The 20,847-nt window shown below is 39.0% G+C and overlaps 1 protein-coding gene and 1 pseudogene across 3 annotated transcripts in view; both read left to right on the top strand.

The window, feature by feature from the left end:
* VWC2L (von Willebrand factor C domain containing 2 like) overlaps positions 1 to 11,032 on the top strand; it is a 169,359-nt gene extending 158,327 nt beyond the window's left edge. For all 3 annotated transcript variants that reach the window (XR_004229228.1, XM_023217241.3, XM_023217248.3), the window contains one exon: positions 7,721 to 11,032. Coding sequence is in view for 2 of the 3 variants with exons in the window: in XM_023217241.3 (XP_023073009.1) it covers positions 7,721 to 7,869 (149 nt within the window). In the remaining variant the exon portion in view is untranslated. The remainder of the gene's footprint in view (positions 1 to 7,720) is intronic.
* Positions 11,033 to 20,602: 9,570 nt separating this feature from the next.
* LOC111545671 overlaps positions 20,603 to 20,847 on the top strand; it is a 111,343-nt pseudogene continuing 111,098 nt past the window's right edge.

The raw sequence follows: 20,847 nt of genomic DNA on the forward strand, positions 1-20,847 counted from the left end.
AAATGTTACCCAAATTGCATGTGATCAGTTAGGTCTGGATTTTGTATGAGCTTCCTACAAGAGAAAACTGGGGAGTCAGGAATAGGAAAATATATGTTTATGAAGTAAATATCAGCATATAAAGAAATTCTCTCGAGTACTCAACCTGGGAAACAGAATGTGAGGGCTGAAATTTAAGCCCTCTTATTGTTTAGTTCTCTGCCCTTTAACAAGTACCTTAATCTCTCTAAGCTTTACTTTCCTCACCTGTGAAATGAGATCATGATAACCACTTTTTAGCAATATAGTGAATATGTTCTATAAATATTAGTTTCCCACTCTGGATCCAGGACCTTGACTATGTGTCATTTTTATTTCCTCTGTGACTTGAAATGGTCCCGTTTATTTGTTTTTGTGCATTTTGCCTGATTTACCCCCCATTTAAATGTCAACTTCAACTCCCTGAAAGCAAAAACTCTTATTCATTGCTGCATCACTGCTGCTTCTAGAAGTCTTGTTTGGAATTAATGTTTATATTATTATATATTAGTCTGTTCTCACACTACTAATAAAGACATACCCGAGACTGGTTAATGTATAAAGGAAAGAGGTTTAATAGATTCACAGTTCCACATGGCTGGGGAGGCCTCACAATGATGGCAGAAGGTGAAAGACAAGCAAAGTCACGTTTTACATGGCAGCAGGCAAGAGAGCTTGTGTAGAGGAACTCCCTTTTACAAAACCATGAGATCCCATGAGACTTATTTGCTATTACAAGAACAGCACAGGAGAGACCCATTCCCATGATTTGATTACTTCCCATGGGGTCCCTTTCACAACAGGTGATTATGTTGCCTCCAGGCTTGGCTGTCTTGGCTATTCTGAATATTCTCTGGCTACAACTTCCATTAATAAGTGTATTTTCTGCTTAAATTATCCAGGGTTGGTTTTGTTGCTTAACAGATAGGATCCTCCTCTTCTCCCAACAACCTGGTATCTTAATCCTATTGCATGTGACCCTGGTCTCCTAAGGGACCCCAACTGTGTTGTCCTCCTAGAAATTACCTCCATCCTCCAGCACTTTTCTTCTCCCTCCCCCAGGATCAAATTGCACATTTTCTAGGGGCTTTTCCCTTAGGACTTTACTTTTTATAAAGGATAATCTCATAAACTAATTCAAGCCAATGTGCTAATTGCTGACACTAATTTGATATTACTCCAGCATTTCAGCAGATACTCCCAAGGCCTCAAAGCAAAGGAGAAAGGAATGTATTTTCGTTACCATCATACATTTCCAGGGCCTGTGAGGGCTCTAGTCTTTGTCTGCAATCTTAAGAGCCCTGCATCCATCAAGGCAGCTCCTGTCTATTTCATCCATGAGTGCTCTGTGGACCAATCATATAGCAACCATGGTGCAGTTAATGAAATCAATGTCTCTATTTCATGGTGACACTCACACACACACACCCGTACGTAAAATCCTTCAGCGACTTCCCAATGCTTTATCATGGCCAACAAGGCCCCCAGTCTAGTGGATATGTCCAAAAGTTTTTAATTGGCTACAGGGAAAAATCCTAGTTTTAGCATTTTCTGATTTGGGTGACATAAAAACACCCACCATGGCCAGTTTCAAGCTATCAAAAAAGTGTCAATGACATTATAAGATTCCTGAAGAGTTAACTGTTTGCTCTTGCAAGCCAATATGAGATACCAGCTCCAGTACAAAACTGTCCCAACTTGTTTTCCTGGCCGCTTCACTGACATCATCAGGCTATGCTACACTCATCACTTCAACCCCATTAGCCTTCTACAGCCACTCAATGGCTCCTCCTCTGCACCCCCACACACAGTCAGCCTTTCTGTAGTCTAAGTCAGGTTCTCGGCTACAACCTGTGATCCTCTCCTTTAGTGTACTTATTTCAGGCTATATGTTTACTCCCCTTAATGCAATAATGTGATGTTTAATGCTTAACATCATAAGTAAACACAGACTGGAAGAGGTGTAACCAGAGTAGCTATCAACTTCCTTTTCCATCGAGTTTTTATGTACCTTTTTATGGGAAAAATTCAGGGCTTACCAGGAAAAAGAAAACTGCTCAGCTCTTAATACCATAAATATGACAGAGACCCTTCAATTTTCTGCTGGTTTTGTAGAATCCTGGATGATTGAAACTGGAAAAGATCACTTCAAATGCTTGTTCTCTGATCTCTAGATACACTGGAAGGTGCTTTATGGTCTATCTTGAGGAGGTTGAGGTGAGAAGATGGAATAAAAAGGGACTGAAAGGATAGAGCCCTGGATTCTCCACAGCCAAATCACCAGAACAACTCTGCTGTTATATATTTCTCATATTTTTCTTCCTTGTAAGATTTATTTTGAATGATTCCTACTACGGAAAAATGTTTACCAACCAGTTTTCATTTTATAGATGATGCAAAATATGTGCTCAGAGAAGAACAGAATATGGAAAATTATTATTATTATTTGAGATAGGGTCTCACTTTGTCACCTAAACTGGAATGCCACAGCACGATCTTAATTCACTGTAGCCTCAACTTCCTGGCCTCAAGAGATCCTTCTGCCTCAACCTCCCAAGTAGCTGGGACTACCAGAGGTGCACCGCCATGCCCAGCTAATTTTTTGTATTTTTCATAGAGATGGGGTTTTGCCATGTTGCCCAGGCTAGTCTCTCAAACTCCAGCCAAGCAATCCACCCAACTTGACCTCCCTAAATGCCGGGATTACAGATGTGAGCCACCATGTCCAGCAGGGAAAATTACTTGTGTGTCTCATTTAAAAAAAAAAAAAAAGTTTTCATGTGTGATTATTCCTACCTTTTCTTCTTTACTCTTAGCTCCAACTCCCAGTAAAACATTGTTTCCAGTTTTATCACGTTTTCAAAAACATGCATCCTGAGACTAGACCACATAGACCCCCATTTTTGTGGGGGTTAGAGAGCACTTGAGCTGGTAAGTCATAGAACCTCCACTTGAGCCAGGTCTCCTGAGTTATGGGCCACTTTCATTCCGCTTTTTGGTTGGTCTACGTCCGGCAGCAGTGAGAAATTCACTGCTGCCAAAAGGAAAGTCTAACTGCCCAAGCATCTTCTCCATGGGAAATTTCCTTTAGTTTTAAAATAAATTATGATTCCTGAAGACTATATAAATACACAATATAAAACCAGTAAATCTGATAAAGACCTGTAGAAAAACCAGACTCACTTGTTTCTAGCCACATCAAATTTCTTGTCTCAGTATGCAAACACAAAAACCAACTAGACTTCTAAATTCTGATCAGAAGCTCAGGATCTGGGCAAAGTAATACAGTAATGCACTCCTAGCTACCTGCCTCTTTTCCTGGGCTATTAGAAGCATCTTGTAGTTCAGAGATTTGAATTCATATCCCACTGATGCCACTTCCTGGACGTGTGATTTCAGGGAGATTTATCTGTGAGGTTCAGTGTCCTGAAGGTAAGAACATGCACCTTTTTATGTGGTTTGTTGTAATAATTAAATGAGACTAATTTCTGACCTGAAGTAAATGTTCAAGAAATTATCACCATGTGTTTTCATTCATTACCAAATACTCCTATACATTTAATACTAACCCTAGGCTTGACATATAAAGCCTGATTCGTAAGTTCAGAAATTAAGTCCACTTCCAATATATATGTACTTTATATTATTTCATTCAGTTGAACAAATTTATGCTTTCCTAATATTTGTCAGACACAGTAGTAGACCCGGACCATAAGAAATAAGAAACCTTCAGTTCCTGTCTTCAAGGATCTGACTACTTAAACCATACCTGACAGATAATACCTATATTTTCTCTCATTCATTCTCTCTTTCATTCTCTTTCATTCATATTCTCTCTTTCATTCATATTCATTCTCTCTCTCTCTCTTCCCCCCCCTCCCCCCCCCCGGGGCCCCCTCTATTGCCCCGGCTGGAGTGCACTGGCAAAACCCCAGGTCACTGCAGCCTCGACCTCCTGGGCTCAAGCAATCCTCCCCAGTCAGCCTCCCCAGTATTTGGGACAACAGGTGCACATCACCACTCCTGGCTTTCTGTTTTTGGTAGAGACAAGGTCTCACTATGTTGCCCAGGCTAGTCTCAAACTCCTGGGCTCAAGCAATCCTCCTGCCTCAGCCTCCTAAAGTGCTGGGATTACAAGTATAAGCCACCACAACCGGCCTACCTCCTATATTCTTAAAGATCACTAAAAGAGAAGACCTCACCACATTGTTGGCAACTACTACATTCAGTTCTCAGTCCTCTGAAGAATTTACATGATGTGTAAGTGTGTTCAATTCATTGAGAATCAATATGTCTCCATTTCTTCCTATTCTAGGCCCCAGAAGGAGGAGAGAACAGTTGGTCACCATTTTTTTACATAATAAGCCTTCATTCTTTGAGAGTTATTGAGTTATTCCTCCATCTTCTCTTTCTAGATTAAATAATTCCAATCCCCTTAACCTTTTCTCAGAGGTCCTATTTGCCTGCCTTCACTTTAATCATTTTCATTGTTCCCCTCTGGAGTCTCGCCAAATCCTCTGCATTAAAATATGTTGCTTTGCCATTGAATTCACTCTAAGAAATGTATTCCCTTACATCTACCGAGACAAAAAGAAAGCAGTCCCCAAATACAAGGTAGACAATAGATAGAAGGATAGAGTTGCTATGTAAAGAACTCATGGTGGGCTCTCATATGCTCAAAGCAAATTTGCATTTACTGTCACCACTATTAAGGAAGAAGGGCTAAAACCAGAACCGTTTTTAAATAATGCCAACCATTCTGCTTGACAATTATCTAAATTACTTTTAAGCAGATAAGACTATTAACAGCAAACTTGAGACTTCTGTAGTTACACCTAAGGTTCTCAGAAGGGTACTAATAAAAAATCACTGTACTACTAGAGCTAATGAGATCAAACAGGAATTTTTGATTCTGTAAAATACCTCTGGCTATCAGGTAGAGGTGAGAGCTTACCATATAATTTACAGAAGTGCCTTTGGTTAGGCCTGGCACGTGCAAAGGATCTTTCTTTGCATTCTGTCAATCAATATACAGTCATTAATATTTCTTGAGCTGAGAGTGCAGCAAATTCTAAATGACTCTGAAGAAATGGTGTATAGAGGTTAGTCAAATACACACTAACCATAGTTCGATACCAGTATATGCAGAAAGGGGTGGATATGAAAACCAGAGCTCTAGTCAAATATCCCTTCAGGATATGCATAGAGATTTATAAGAACTCTCTTTTTACAAAGATTCCTCCCTGCCTCTCTTATTGTGCCACTGATATTATCCAGCCTCCTGTGAGCCAGTAGCATGTTTCTACACATACACACACATGCTCACATGCTCACACAGTTAAGATTCTTCTGTCAAATATCCAAATCTTCTCAAGAATTTGGGAAAACTCTTACTGGATAATATCTTGCCTGGTTCAGGGACTTCTTTTAAAACCATTATTTAGAATTTTTTTTTTCCCCACCTGGAAAAGTTAAAAGTACACAATTGGGGTAAAAAGACTGGGTTACAAGGGGACAGGTGGTAAGAGGAACCACTGCCTCCTCCAGTTTGATGCCAGGCAAACAGGTGGAAGTTCACTCTAGTATGATTTCTAAAGCTAGGTTAGCCCTGGCAAGACCCTGTTTGACCTACAACTGGTTGGGCTGTGAGAGGTCTGTCAACAAGGGCCCTAGGAGAATGAGCTACATGCTGGAAAAACCTCTCTGCCAAGTTCTCTGAAGACTCCCTCAGTTCTGGGTCCAGAACAAATTCATGGTTTGGTGTTCAATTTTCTCAGGGAGCTGTAGACCCAAAGGCAGTCCAATCTATCAAACAATGACTTAAATCCCAAGACCTATGGAATATTGTAGCCCTTAAATAATCAGCAGTAAGGATGGCCAGTGGCTTAGAATCATAGAGTCAGAACAAGGCTGGGCATGGTGGCAAACGCCAGTAATCCCAGCACTTTGGGAGGCCAAGGCAGGTGGATCACCTGAGGTCAGGAATTTAAGACCAGTCTGCCCAACATGGTGAAACCTTGTCTCTACTAAAAATATAAAAAATTAGCCAGGTGTGGTGGCACATGCCTGTAGTCCCAGCTACTTGGGAGGCTGACGCAGGAGAACCGCTTGAGTCCTGGAGGCGGAGGTTGCAGTGAGCTGAGATTGTGCCACTGCACTCCAGCCTAGGTGACAGAGTGAGACTCCGTCTCAAAAAACAACAACCACAAAAAATGAACAAGAAGCACCCTCCTGGGCGAAGGCTGACAGCTTGCTAGCTACTTGTCAGAGCTGACCCTTATTCCCTCCTGCTCTGCGTGGCTCTTTATGCTTGGGCACTTGCCAAGGGTTTGTGTTACAGAGTGAAGAAAGGCATAGGCACTCCACCACCGGTAAGTGCATGCACTGTTGAGGTCTGGGAGCTCTGAAACAATGGGCAATTAAAACCATAACATATTGAATAGCTTTGTGTTGAAAAGTATATGTTGTATAATTAATTATAATTTTATAAAAGCAAGACTCCAAATATGAAGTGGAACTACACATAGCCCCAAATTTCATTTATTTGATGGTAAAGACAGTCTTGCTTATCAAGGGGGTAAGAAGGTGAAAGTAGGGCACTGATGTTGATATGCATTGCCTTATTACTTTGTAGTGGTTATGGTGAGTGGCCAGTAATGCCGGGTTAATAAATCACTGGTAGACATAACTCAATGTTCTCTCTCTTTACCCAAATGTGTACTTCAGAGACCTAATACCAAACTGCGTCAAAGAAAGAACAATTTGTACCACCCTACTATAATCCATTGCACTTTGGGAAGCAATTTTTATTCCATTTGAATTTGGGAACTATAGTAATAACACTGAACACTGGTATTCCTACATTGGGAAGGTCAAAAAATGCAAGAAAATAAGGGGAAAGTAAGAGAAAGGAGGGAAAGACAGACAAGAATTTTTTAAAACCTGAAATGGGTGAATTTTTAAAACATTCATCTATAATGAGCAGGAGACATTTTCAGTAAGGCTTTTGAATGTCAAAAAGTAAAATAAAATTCCTGCTGACTTTCAAAAGCCCACTATTTTGGGTCATTCTTTAAAAAAAAAAGAGAGAGAGAGAGAGAGAGAGAGAGAGATAGCCAGCAGATTAAAGGAAGTCCATTTATAAAAATCAAATGAACCTCTAACAAAGCTTGTTCAGGGCATGAATAAATCATCTGGTCATGAATTATTCATTGTTATCAAGAAACAAGCTGGGGATTCCAGGAACTGTGCTGGGGAGGCACTGAAACTGGGGAACGAGCGAGTTTATTGTCTCAAACCCACCACAGGAAGGGAGAGGACAGGCCACGGGTGCCACCATCTGAGGCTGACCATGTCAGCACCCCCTCGTGTTTCAGAGCATACATTGGCAGCCTTTACAGCCCAGAGGACAAAACAGAGTTTAACCCACAGAACCTAAATTTAGAAAACTGCATGTACTCAGGAAGCAGACAATACGATTTTTTTTTGAAGATTGTCTCTTTTTATTTAAGTTCACGATATAAACAGGAAATACGAGCTGTGTGCAAAAGGTAGCAGAATTTCAAGGAGATGGCTAGAAAATTCCTTGATAAGTCAGCAGTCTGACCTACTCTTTCATGGCTTTGGGGCTTGGGTTTGGATGGTGGGGAGAAAGGGAGCCTTGCAGATTTAATCAACTAATCAATGTATCTGTGTGTTCCAGGTCCAAACTGCTTTGCAGGAACTACAATAATTCCAGCTGGCATTGAAGTGAAAGTGGACGAATGTAACATCTGTCACTGTCACAACGGGGACTGGTGGAAGCCTGCTCAGTGTTCAAAACGTGAATGCCAAGGCAAGCAGACTGTGTAGGACAAACTTCCAACCAATGACAAGTTCTTAGGAAAGGATGCTATGGCTTCAACACTGCACATGTTTAACACAAAACAAAAACTCCTGCCAGCTACAACAGGGTCACCAGCAAAACCTTCTAGGGTTGACAAAAGTGAATATTTTACTAAGAGAAAATTTCTCTCTTTCTCTCTTGCTATATAAAATATATATAGTATATAGCTATCTAAATCGCTTTTGTATTTACCAATGCTTGATGGTGACTTGACGAACGGATTTCTGGAACAAAAAGAAAGAAATAGCCTTGCACAGGCTCCTTCCCTGGTGATGCCTCTGACCTACCAGCTCACTGTCCCCTGGTTTACTTCATTTTTACTCTTCTGTACATCGTACATGGCATTGTTCTCCTGTAGTATTTTTTCTTTTTCACTTGTAGAGTCTAAGGGGCTAGATTTGACTGCACAGTAAAGTTTTGAGTTGTGTCAAAAACGGTTTGGTGAAGGAATGTCAGGGGAAGGATCTTTCCCGAGCTGGGAGACACAAAAGCATCCAGTCAATTGCTCCCCTAGGGTGAATCATGCCCTGTAGACTAAGGAAAGGGGGGTGGGCACACAGACGGACCTATTGCTGGACAGGGTTGGGAACAAGTACTTTGTCCATTACGTGGGGGCTCACAATTCTTACAAACCGCACATTTCACATGGAAAACCTTGAAACTGCCAATCAAAATCTATTATGTAAAGAACACCATGAGCTTAACTAAAGAACCCAAAGAGAGACAGATCTTTAAAATTGTAGCATTAATCATCAGACTTTTTCATGATGTGAAATTTGAGTTTGGTTTGTAACTAAACACACTCTAAACTCACTCTGTCATCGGGCAATATAAATACCAGAACCAGGGTGAGAAACCCCACTGTGAAATCCTTGTTCAAATCCTTCTGAACATCTCTGGCTTTTGAGTTCAGATTTGGCTAAAAGTCAGTAGTACACACCGGCAGTTTTTGTAGTTCAGGACCGTATTTGCCATGTTGTAGTAACAATCACTCAGCCCTACGTCTGAAACACAGATTCAGGACACTCTTTCCACCTCAAGTGCTGATTAAAACTAAAGATTAGGGTAGAGTGAGTCTTGCACAATACAATTCCATTTGTTGAACATTTTTTAAAATGTATATATTAGATACTGAAAAATTAAAATGAACCTTTGAAGAGTCTCCAGGTTGCCCTGGTAATGCTGCTAGTATAGTAACAGAAAAAACAAAATACACAGGGTATCTGATGCCACCTCAATTTAAGTGCAAAATTAACAATTCTGAAACCACATGGCATAGTTAGTTGCTTATTCCATGCTCCTGTCCTAAAATCCCTGGCACAGATCTGATAGGGTCCTTGAAGAGACTTTAAGGTTGTCTTTATTATCAATGTTCTTTTTCTGCTCCCCCAACCTGGGCTTTGCCATAGCTCCTGTGGAGTGCCATATTCTAGAGCAAGGCGTCTCAGTCTTAGTAGGATTGACATTTGGGGCCAGATCATTATGGGTTGGGGGGGGCTGTACTATGTGTTTTTAGGATGTTTAGCAGCATCTCTGGCTTCTATCCACTAGGTGCCAGTAGCAACATCCCAGCGGCGGGTGACAACCAAATGTCTCCAGACATTGCCTAATGTCCTTAAGGAGTGGGAGTGAGGGGCATAATTTCACCTGGTTGAGAACCAGTGGCCTAGAATAATCGGTATATAGTGGTTTCTGCCAGGGAACACACTAGGCAAGCTCTAGCAGCACGTGTGGCTTTTGTGAGCTTCTGATCCCTTTGGAACATATACAGTCAGCATTCCCAAGGGCTCAGTCTTCTCCATAGAGAGTGAGGCTTCTAATGCTATAGGCCCACCCTCAGGAAACATACTTTTTCAGTCTTGTCAACTGGTTTTTCATTTAAAATTGTCAGCCTCTCCTCCCTGGAAGCATCTCCTGTCATCAAGAAAGAGTTGTCATTTCCAAAATTAATGTGCCGACGAGTTGGACCTGACATTTTTACGCACACTGTGCTTGTGTTATGATACAAATAGCCATGCCGGCACCATCCTGAGGAAGAACATCAAGCCACCTTCCCTTAGAACACCAATTTGCAGCAAGGTTGGTGCCTTTCAGTTGCCACCATGGATACATCATATAGACAGTCATGAATCATTCATGAGCAATGCTGCATGATTTATGTCTGCACTCAAAAGTAAAGGCATTCCACACTTCAGCTTGTGTCTAGACAGAGATGTATTATAGAGCTTTCTTTGCCCTGAGGTTGCCTGTTGCCAACTTCAAAAATCCACACTCTTGGAAAGAAATAATAATAATAAATGACAGGAATAAGGTTTGAAACTCAGAAAATATCATTAATAGAGCCATGCAGCATAGTACCTTATCTATTATTAAGGAGTTACTACATCCTTTTTTAGAAAACAGAAAGAGTGCAACTGGGAAGTTGAAGTGCAGAAATTTTGCATCAAAGTATTGGCACAGTGAGAGTCACAGCAAGAATTTACTAGAATGGAATGGGACATCCATTAAGGATCTCTCTTCAGAGAGTTTGCAGAAAGCAGGCTGTTCTGTGGCCTCTGATAACCAGCTAGAGAGAGAGATTTTTATTGTTGGTTTTGTTGTTGTTGGATTTTCTTTTTCTCAAAGTTTCACTACAAACTGTTTCAAGATTTTGTAGCACTGACATTTTTCCCCCTTTAGGGAGAGATGAACCTATACTGTGACAATTTCTCATAAACTGATAAACATTTACAACTTCCTTCTACCCAGGTCATTGAAAAAGTCTTTCCAGACTCTGAACAAGAGAGCTCTGGTCTCATCTGTTGTTTCTTGTGAAGTCTTTGTTTGCAGCCACACTGTCACCTCTGTACTCCTATTTCTCCTCCACCTTTGGTTCTCGGCTTTAATGACAGCTATGTTAAAATAAGGGATCAACATCTTGTTTGTCAGCTGATGCCTATTAAAAACGATTCAGTTTCTAAAATCTTTGAAAAATGGTGTGCCTGAAAACTAGTGAGAAAAAAAAAAAAAAAAAAAAAAAACCTGAACACTAAACTGTAAAAAGGGGATTCTAGCAACAATATTTCATGTGTAAAAGAATATATTATTAAAAAATTATTTTGTTAAATATAAAGTGTGTTAACCAGCAAACATTGTTTGTGGTATATTTTCCTTCCCACATTTCTCCCTTCTCCCTACCCTCATTATTTAATGACTACTTCTTGGTTACTTCTATCATCTAGAAAGTACATGTGTCATTAGAGCTGTATTCAATTAGAATGAAGCATTAGCTTTTGCATTTGCCTGCACACATTTTCATTTTTCATAATGCAAGGCATTGCTGACTTGGGGATCCGAGAGGAGGCTCAAATAAGCCAGCAGTGAGAAGGTAAGCGATAGTAAAATTCTTTTCCTGACCTCAGATCCATATACTATGCCAATGATAATCTATAATTATTGAGTGCTGGCTCTGAGCCAGGCCCAGTGCTAAGCTCTGGGCCCACAGGATTGTATTCAATCCACACAGCACACCTATGAGAGAGGAACTCTTGTCATCTCTGCTTTGTTCTTGAGGAAACCAGAATATAAAATGGCTAAATGCTTTGCCCAAAGTCACAGGCTAGTAAGTAGCAAAGCAGGAATTTTTATTATAAAAGTTTTCAAACATATATAAAAATAAAGAAAATAATATAAAGAACCTCCATTTACCCAATGCCGATTCAACTGTGATCAAGATTTTGTGAATATTTTTAATAATCCAACAAATGTTTATTAAATAACCAATGCTACTACCTACAGTTCACTTAACACTTACATGCCAGAGGCTATGACTTGAAATTTACTTGTATCATCACACTTAATTCTCATGCAACCCCTTTAAAGAGGTAATGTTATTCCTAAATTACAAATCAAGAATCTAATAAGCTTGCATATAAAAGTGAGATCATGCAGTATTTTTCATTCTGGTGTGACTTATTTCACTTAACATAATGCCCTCCATATAATACTTCATTTATTCTTTATCCCCCTTAAGTCTTTTTTTTTTTTTTTTTTTTTTTTGAGACAGGGTCTCACTCAGTCACACAGGCTGGAGTGCAGCAGTGCGATTACAGCTCACTGCAGCCTTGACCTCCCTGGCTCAGATAACCCTCCCACCTTAGCCTCTCAAGTAGCTAGGACTACAGACGTATCAGGCCTGCTTAATTTTTTTTGTAGAGATAGGGTTTTGCATGTTGCCCAGGCTGATCTCAAGGGCTCAATAAATCTGCTTGCTGTGGCCTCCCAATGTGCCGGGATTACAAGTGTGAGCCAGTGTGCCCAACCCTTCTTTTTTAAGCAAATATCAAGCATCATATGATTTTATCCCTACAATTTGCAGTAATCATCTAAGAAAAGTGACATTTTCTTACAAGACCATACTGTTACACATTATTTTATTAAACCTAATAAAATTAATTCTTAGTATCATTTAATATTTAATCTCTATTAAAACTTCTTAGGTTTTCTAAAATATGAGAAAGAGATGTTTGCATGATTCAAACAGTCCATAACTTTGGATGTGGTTGTTTTGCCTCCTAAGTTCAGCTATGAATTCTGACAGTCCTTAGTTTATTGTTCTTCGAGGGTGTGTGTTTCTTAAAGCTCCATGTTAAACTTCTTTCTGGACTGAGCAGGGAAACAGCAGGGCAAGAGGCTTTCTACCAATTGACCTCCAAGTGTCAAAGAACCCTGGAGCAAGAATTGTTGCTGATGACCAGAACACAGAAGACAGTGCCTTTGATATGTATGTAAGCTTTCCTTAGGGACTAAGAGTAAATTGTTATTTTTCTTCTCCTTGAGACAAACAAATTGCTTAATGCAGAGCAAAACTGAGCAACATTTTATGAATTGCCATCATCTTCTGCATTGTTGGAGGAAGAAAAACAAGGGCAACCACTAAGAAAACATCAGCATGGCATCCCCACACACAAGAATACACACCCCAGCTCCACTACCGTTTTCTTAAAACAAGATTAGACTTTCTTTCATGTCAGACTAGAGAGAAATTCTCTACTCTGTATGTCCATTGTACAGGACTGCTTACAGTTCAATTCAGAAATTCAGATTCAAGTCTCATGGAGAGGATACCTCAAAGTCTAGAGGAGAAAGCTATGAACTGAGACAGAGTCCTGGGTTTGTTACTTTAGGTTTTATGTTGGGAATATTACTCTTTTAAAGAAATGTATTTTTATGATTTTGAAAGACAAAATGCTATCTCTGAGCCAGCAATCTCACCTATACCTTATCAAATACATAAGGGATTTATACCTTAAATTGGGGTGACACCATTATCAGTGAGCCTCAAACTGTACTGTCTAGTATGAATATTTGATTCTCCCTAGTCAACCTTGTACACCCAGATGGCATATTGTTCTTTTGATGAAACAAAACAGCTAGTACCATACTATCTTTCATAAGTTAAGAGTTAAATAGATTGAGTTGAATGAATTTCTTTCACTTAATTTTAGAAACTCAAAATTTGCTTTACATTCCAAGTATTTTCAGTCGTGGTAATGACATGATGGCTTTCTTTCTTAATTCTTTAAAATCTTGAACTCCTGTTCTTTGAAGCCCAAACTCCAATTTCAATAATCCCAGTACTCACATTACAACCTGGTTTTTGAGTAGGGATACTTTCAAAAAACTACATTTCTAGAATAAAGTTTTAGTTTTAAAACCTCCTAAATAATTATGTGAGGTAGGCAGGGTTGGAGAAGAATTTGGATATCAAGTTCAGAGACCATTTATTGAGCCCCTTCTGAGCATCAGACACTGTACTGGTTACTTCACACAAGAAAGTAATTTGCATTCATTAGTCAACCATCCTCTTAACCACCGTGAAATTATGGACTGGTAATCCCATTTTGCAGACTTCAACACTGAAGTTCACAGAGGTTTTTTGGTTTTCTCAGGCTTCCATGATTAGAAAAAGGCAGAACCAGCTTTTATATCAGAGGGTTGTAAGTATTAAACAGAATACTACCCATAAAGTAGCTTAGAATAGAGCCTAGCACAAGAAGCTATCATTATTAAGATTTATAGTATCAGAAAGGAGATCTCACGGATAAGGTGATACTGGAATTCGTTCTTATCAGTTAGATACAAGTTGGGCAGGTAATTCAGAGAATATTATAGAGCAACAAAAAATTAATAGAATATAGAGTATTTGGAGTGTAAGAAGCAGTCAGGTGCGCTTAGTGTGTAAGCCTAGAGACGGGGGCATACAGAGGGAAATTGGGTCTGGGAAGGAAACTCAATTGTTAAGACCTGGAAGATTATACCAAGAAAATTCAACTTGGTTTTTGTTGATGCTATTGATAAATCAACATCAAATAACAGGGTGACATGGCCATATTTGTATTTTAAAAACAAATCTGATAAGAGTGAATGATGCTTTGGGGCCTAGGGAGAGAGAGGTGGAGACACTGAGGGAGGTTGTCACAGAAGTCCAGGACAAAGAATGAGGGTCTGTTCTGGGAGTGGCAAGACTCAAACAGACCAGCTGGAACAAAAGGACATTATGGAGGATCAACCACAAGAATTAACACAGTCCATTTTCTAGCCCAGGTGATTAGGACATTTGTGCCAATAAAGCCGCCACCAAAAATACGCACCTTATGCTTTACCTAGGGGTGGGTCACGATATTTTAGGACAATATGCTGAAGATGCTGGCAGTGTATCAGATATTCAGAGTCAACCTCAGATGAAGTAGTCTTCGGGACAGCCCACCCTCTTACTATTTACCAACACTATTTGTATCTTGGTTTGACTAAAAAACAATTTGAATAGCCAAAGTTTACTAGTGATCGTATTTTTTTCAAGGTATTTTTGAAATGGAGGTCAAATTCGGAATGGCGAGAATAACCGAATTCTTTCACTGGTATGTGGCAAATATTAATCTCACATGATAGTGAAACAATTTATCTGCATATTGTGACACTAACTGCTTATAAGTTTCCAGCACCTCTTTCCTCATTTGTCCCTTCAAACTAGAAAATGTTGGTTTCTCATATTGTTGCTCACCAGAATTCTGGAAATTCAAAAAAATACATATTTAGTTGTTCACTGTGACCTTCTCTGTTTTTCGTTTTTTTCTTCCCCCCCCAGAATATATAGAGTTAAATGACGACTGAGGTCCTGGGAAAGCCTTTCAACTTGAGATTTTTAAGGTTGTCCACCCTTCTCCCGTTATATATTTCTTTGCCTTTGTTTTTTTGTTTTTGTTTTTTGTTTTTTGTTTTTTTTTTTTTTTTTTGGTTGCATTCCCTTTTTAATTAATCACAACATTGGGTCAGCCAGACCCATTAACTGCATTTCTCATTTAGACCTTTCAGAGATGCAGTTGCAGATGCAATTTAATTTGTTGACCCATGATCGATAGCAATTAATAGCATCTCTTTAATCTTGTTGAAAGGTCTGTCTCTGGCTTCCAGTAGCCACCATCTCAAGGGAAAGGTATCCACACAGGCAGGTTATTTAGCTTCCAGACGATAGTTCCCCTCAACCACCTGCTTCTCTGGTGACTTAGTGTTTGTTTCATAAGTCACCATATTCTACAGTATTTGATTATTGCACAAAAGTTCATCCAGGTTCTGTTATGAGATAGCTCTGCTGCAAGCTCATCATGCACATGTTATGAACCAGGAACACAGAAAATAACTATAAAGCACTTAATTCAGAAAAAAATAGATTCAAGGTTTTAAAGTTAATAAAATAGATACTTAAGTTTCTGACACTGCTTCATGTTGTGTTGTAGCTAACCCAATTCCTACAATCAAATCGTTTTCTCTTATCTGTCATATTAATAAAAAGATTTACTCAATAAACAACTTTCCATCTAGGAAACTAGACTGTAGTTGAAGTTAATTTTTTTTTTTTTCCTGTGCTCAAGAAGCTTACAGTCTGATGGGGCACACAACAAGGTACGTCCACAGTTAACGGAGAGGGAGGCAAATGCTGTGTGTTAGATAAGAACAGGTACGCTGGGAGCCTGTGAGATGGCTTTCTAGGAAATGGGAGTTTTTATGAGTTTTAAAAGAGAAATAGATCACGGTAAAAATGAATAAAGTGATCAATGCCCTTTGGCAGTTTATAAGGTGGAGTTTCTGCTGATAAAGCTCAGATCATGTAACTGCTCTATTTTGCTAATGATAAAATCCATTCAAATCAGTAAATATATGCCTCATAAAACAGGGGGCTTTGAGAAAATTCCAAGAAAAGCAAAGATGGGTCACCTCTATATTGTGAAGAAATCATGCATCTTGATGACAACCCTTCTTTTCTGCAGTCAGTTTACTGATTAGTGGAACCCCCTCCCCTCTACCCATTTCAGGTACCCACTACACTGCATTTCATCAGAAATTATCCTTGTATCTCTGTAAGAATTTGAGTAATGCCATCTGTCAATAGTAATTGCTCTGTTGGCCTGATCTATTGAAAGCCTACTTGGTACCAGGCTCAACTGTAGAACTGAAGGCTGTTCCACTGGTAAAGCATCAGTAAGCAAGCAAGAGATGTATTTTTGAGCAAGGACCCCTTTCCAAGTTTGTGGAAATATCTATATGAGGATGACCATGTGCTCTGGAAACTCACAAGCCCAGTCCTGAAACCAGTTGTCAAGAAGTTTCCTGTGACAGGATACTACAAAATATCTTGTGGACAAATTGAGGTTATGGGCTATAAAAAATATGACAATTTGTAAATTATAAGTATAAAAATGTCTGAGATACTTGTGTATATATTTGTATCTGTGTAAATAATATATAGGTCTATATAGCTATAGAAATGTAAAAAGGTATGAACGTTATGGCTGGCGGACTGACAGCTGTGTCATTAAGATCAAATATTCACTATGTTTCCATCTGCCTAGTATACTCTTCTCTTTCATACCTAAAAATTGCAGACCTTTTTAGCCTACAGTAAATTTACCCCATCTTTGCCTTGCTCAAGGCACTTTATTAGTTCTGCTTCTTCATACATTTAATTTCCCATCCCTAATCATTTGTGGCTCATGTGGTTCATCGATTTCAGAGGGAGGCTGAATATGAGGGAAGGAAAGTTACAGAGGGGAATGAAAATCAAACTGCCATGAAACCTAAAATCATTGCAGTGGCAATGAAATAGATGTATTAAAAGAAAATATTTCTTATTAAATGTTCAAATACTAACATAAGCATATAGTTGGGATTTTTGCTTTTGTTTGGGTTTTTTTTTTTTTTTTTTTTTTGCAATTAGACAGTTAATTCTGCATAAGAGGGCTTAGCTTCCATTTACCTGCTATGTTTATTATCTGATGTGGCCTTGTAAAGCACTACTTCTATAAGATAAAGCAAATAACTTCCCTGGGTATCCAGGTCTGCACACTTAACCTGCACTTGGAGGGTAATATTATCCAAGCCACTCTGTTTATATAAGGCACACTCGTGTCCTACTGACTGGGCTGCTTTCAGTTTCCCCAGAAAACCTAACAAAGTTCCAGGAGGTTCTCAACCATCAGTTGCCCGTTTCTCAGCCTGAAAAGCATTCTGCTCTCAGGAATGTTAACTTTAATTGCCTGAGTTTGCTTTAGATATCCACCTGCACCTTCTGGTTCATGAGTTATTGAGCACTGTGCAAGGAACACTTTGCATATACATAGTATAAAAGGTACCACCCATAAGTAAGAGCAGAGTCAGTGTCTTATTTCTCCTCCCATTCCTGCAGTACAGTGACTTACAGCAGCAGCCAGGCCACTGGCTACCAAGACTCCAGAGTCAGGAGCCTGTAATAGCTTCGGTAGAATATCACAACTGGGTCTTTACTTTTTAAAAAACCTTCTTGGAATCAACTGTCCTCCCATGAGGAGGGAGGTCAGGCTCACAGCAGCAAACCTGTAAAATGATGCATCTGAAAAAGCATAAAGTAACTTAAAAATGGGGGAGGTGCACAGAATTATATTTTGCAACACCAATGGAGCATGCAATGATACATTTCCTTTCTTTGCACTTGCAGAAGTAAAACCGGAACATATATCTGTAATCACATATTCCATCCCATTGATTTTCACTTGCAGAAAATGGAAGGCTAGTCATCAAACTCATATGCCTATTGAAATGATGTCAACTCAGAAAAATACTCTTTGTTTACTGCATAATCTATATTTCAGTACATAAAAATCCACAGCATGTAGGCTGGGTATACAGCACTATACTATTTTCTTTAGTTGTCTTCTGGAGAAATAAGAGTATATTGGAAATGCATTATGTTTACATTGAAATACAACTAGAAATATTTTTTCTAACTTTCTCAGGTTCACAATGAAATATAGATTTTTAAAATTGGTTAATTTGAACAATTGCATACTCGGCATCACCGGAACTGAGGTTGAACTGAATAATCTGGCCCAAAGTAATTTAAGACCTGATTTATGTGTAAACTGGATCATTGTAAAGTTCCACTTCTTAATGGCTCTGTAGATATCACGAGAATCATGTGTTTAAGGCCAAATGCTTTCCTACTTTATATAAAGGATTTATTCTAAGTGAACATCTTTTCATTTTATTGTCACAAGAACATTTAATATGAGATCTACCCTCTTAAACAATTATGTGTATAATACAGTATTGTTGATTATAGGTCCAATGATGCACAACAAATCCAAGAACTTGATCATCTTGCTTACTGAAACTTTACATCTGTTAATTAACAACTCCTCATTTCTCCCTCGCCACACCACCCAACCCCGGAAACCATTCCGCTGTTTGACTATGAATTTGACTATTTTAGATATCTTACAGTATTTGAATATTACAGTATTTGTCTTTGTGTGACTGGCTAATTTCACCTAGCATAATGTCCTCAACTTTCATTCATGCTCTCATGTTGTAGAATTTCCTTCTTTCTTAATGGCCAAATAATAGTCTATTATATGTATACACCACCTTTCCTTTATCTACTCATCTGTCAATGAACATTTAGGTTGCTTCTAACTTTTAGCTATTCTGAATGGGGTTGTAATGAACATGGGAATATATGAACATCTTTAACTTTTTACTTAGACTATACAGAAAAGTGTACATACTCTAAGTATATTTATAACATAAGGTATATAGGGTATATTACTAGCACCTCAGAAGTTCCCATGTACTGTTTCCCAGGTAGTACCCTTACTGCCACCCTTACTCCCACCAAGAATGGCTGAACTTCCAGGAGCATAACTCACTTATGCCTGGTATGAAACTATGTAAATAGAATCATGCAGTGTGTATCTTTTGAACTTAGCATCTTCCGTGCAACATTTTGTTTGTGAGATTTGCCCGTATTTCTCTTTAGGAAAAAAAATTTGATTTCATTGACAGAGCTATACCGCGTTATTTCCTAGGTGAGGTATAATTAGTATTTTACAAACTCAAATCTCACCCAAAGATCAGAGAATATGAAGAAATGGGGAGAAATCTCTGAACTTACACTTTCTTCTTCCAGAAATTTAGTAACACATTAATTTAGGAGTTTCCCAGACTCCTCCATTGGAAGCTGCTTCTAGGCAGGAGGTCAAGTTAAGCAGATGTGGGGCCAGGTTTCTATTTTTGAAGAGGGCTTTGCCCTTCCTTGTATTATTTCATCACTTCTAGCTGAATTTGTTAATTATCATTTTCTCCTTTCACTCTTCAGTAAAGTCTTTCATTGGCCTAGAAAAAAAGCAAGACTCCCTGACAGGCAAGTTCAGAAAAATCAGACCTGAAATAGAGAGGGGAAAAAGCCTCATGGCAACCAGGGTGGGGTCATCGAAGACGAGAGGGACTCTGAAAGCATTTCCTGAGAACAGCTCCTCCTAGTGGGAATTGTGCACCCTAATCTCATCCTGAGTCACCTTGACCTTCCCCACCACCCACTCCTCCTCCTGGCCATCTCTTTTCTCAGCTCCCACCTTAGGGAGCAGCAGAGTCACACCTGGACTGGGTCAGGTCTCTCATGGTGTTCTCCCATAGCCTTCTGGACTTCTCTTTTTAAAAACTCATCATTCCATAAGTAACTTTTTATGAAATAAAAGAGCTGTCCCTTCCGCCCCACTTTCAGTTGATGAGGCACTTAGTGTGCCTGGCACATAGATGTTCAACTAATATTTATTGAATGAGTGAATAAAGGAAAAAATTAAAATACTGTACGCATCCTCAAGACAAAATTTTTTTTACTCCTGAACGTTTTCACTTGTTTTTTTCTTGGTGCTCTTATTTTAGGAGGGATATGTAAATTTCTCTAAATAAATGAATCTTTAGTGTCAAATAAATCCACTTTTTCCAAACAAAATTTCTCATTTCCAAGAATATATGTATTACAGTTTTCTTAAATTAGAAGTCCAACTGCTCAGCATTTTGACCACCAAATGAATAGAAGGTCAGTAAAGCAAACACACTTGATCAGAAAGAGGCACATTATTCCCTCTCAGGCAAATGGATCAATATAGACTGTCAAACTGACATTTTTATGAAGACTTACCATGTGCATATCTCTCCTCACATCTAGTAGATCCACTTGGAATCATTTGGCAGAGAGAGGAGATAATGAAGATGTTGTATGTTTTTACATTTGCATGTTTTTATCTGAACCTACCCTTCTCTTCAGGAAAATTAGACTTGTTGGCTTCATTTTTACTTCTGAGATTCTTAGAACATAAGGAAATTTATGAAAATGATCAAGAGAACATGTTAACGCCAAGTGTTTGGGCTTTCTTCTCCGATGATGCAGATGGCCATCTGATGGGACCACTCTTTGCAATTGCAGATGACCAACATGACCAAATGATGGTCTGATCTGGCAGCTATATTAAGGTCAAATAAAATTTCATTCAGAGATTTTTTGGCAGTGGGAGTATTTCAAAACTGGAATGGGCTTTAGAGTGTATGAGTTACTTAATATGATGGAAATTAATTATTAGCAGTCTAAAAAT

Source organism: Piliocolobus tephrosceles, chromosome 11, assembly GCF_002776525.5.
Source record: "Piliocolobus tephrosceles isolate RC106 chromosome 11, ASM277652v3, whole genome shotgun sequence".
Classification (NCBI taxonomy): Eukaryota; Metazoa; Chordata; class Mammalia; order Primates; family Cercopithecidae; genus Piliocolobus; species Piliocolobus tephrosceles.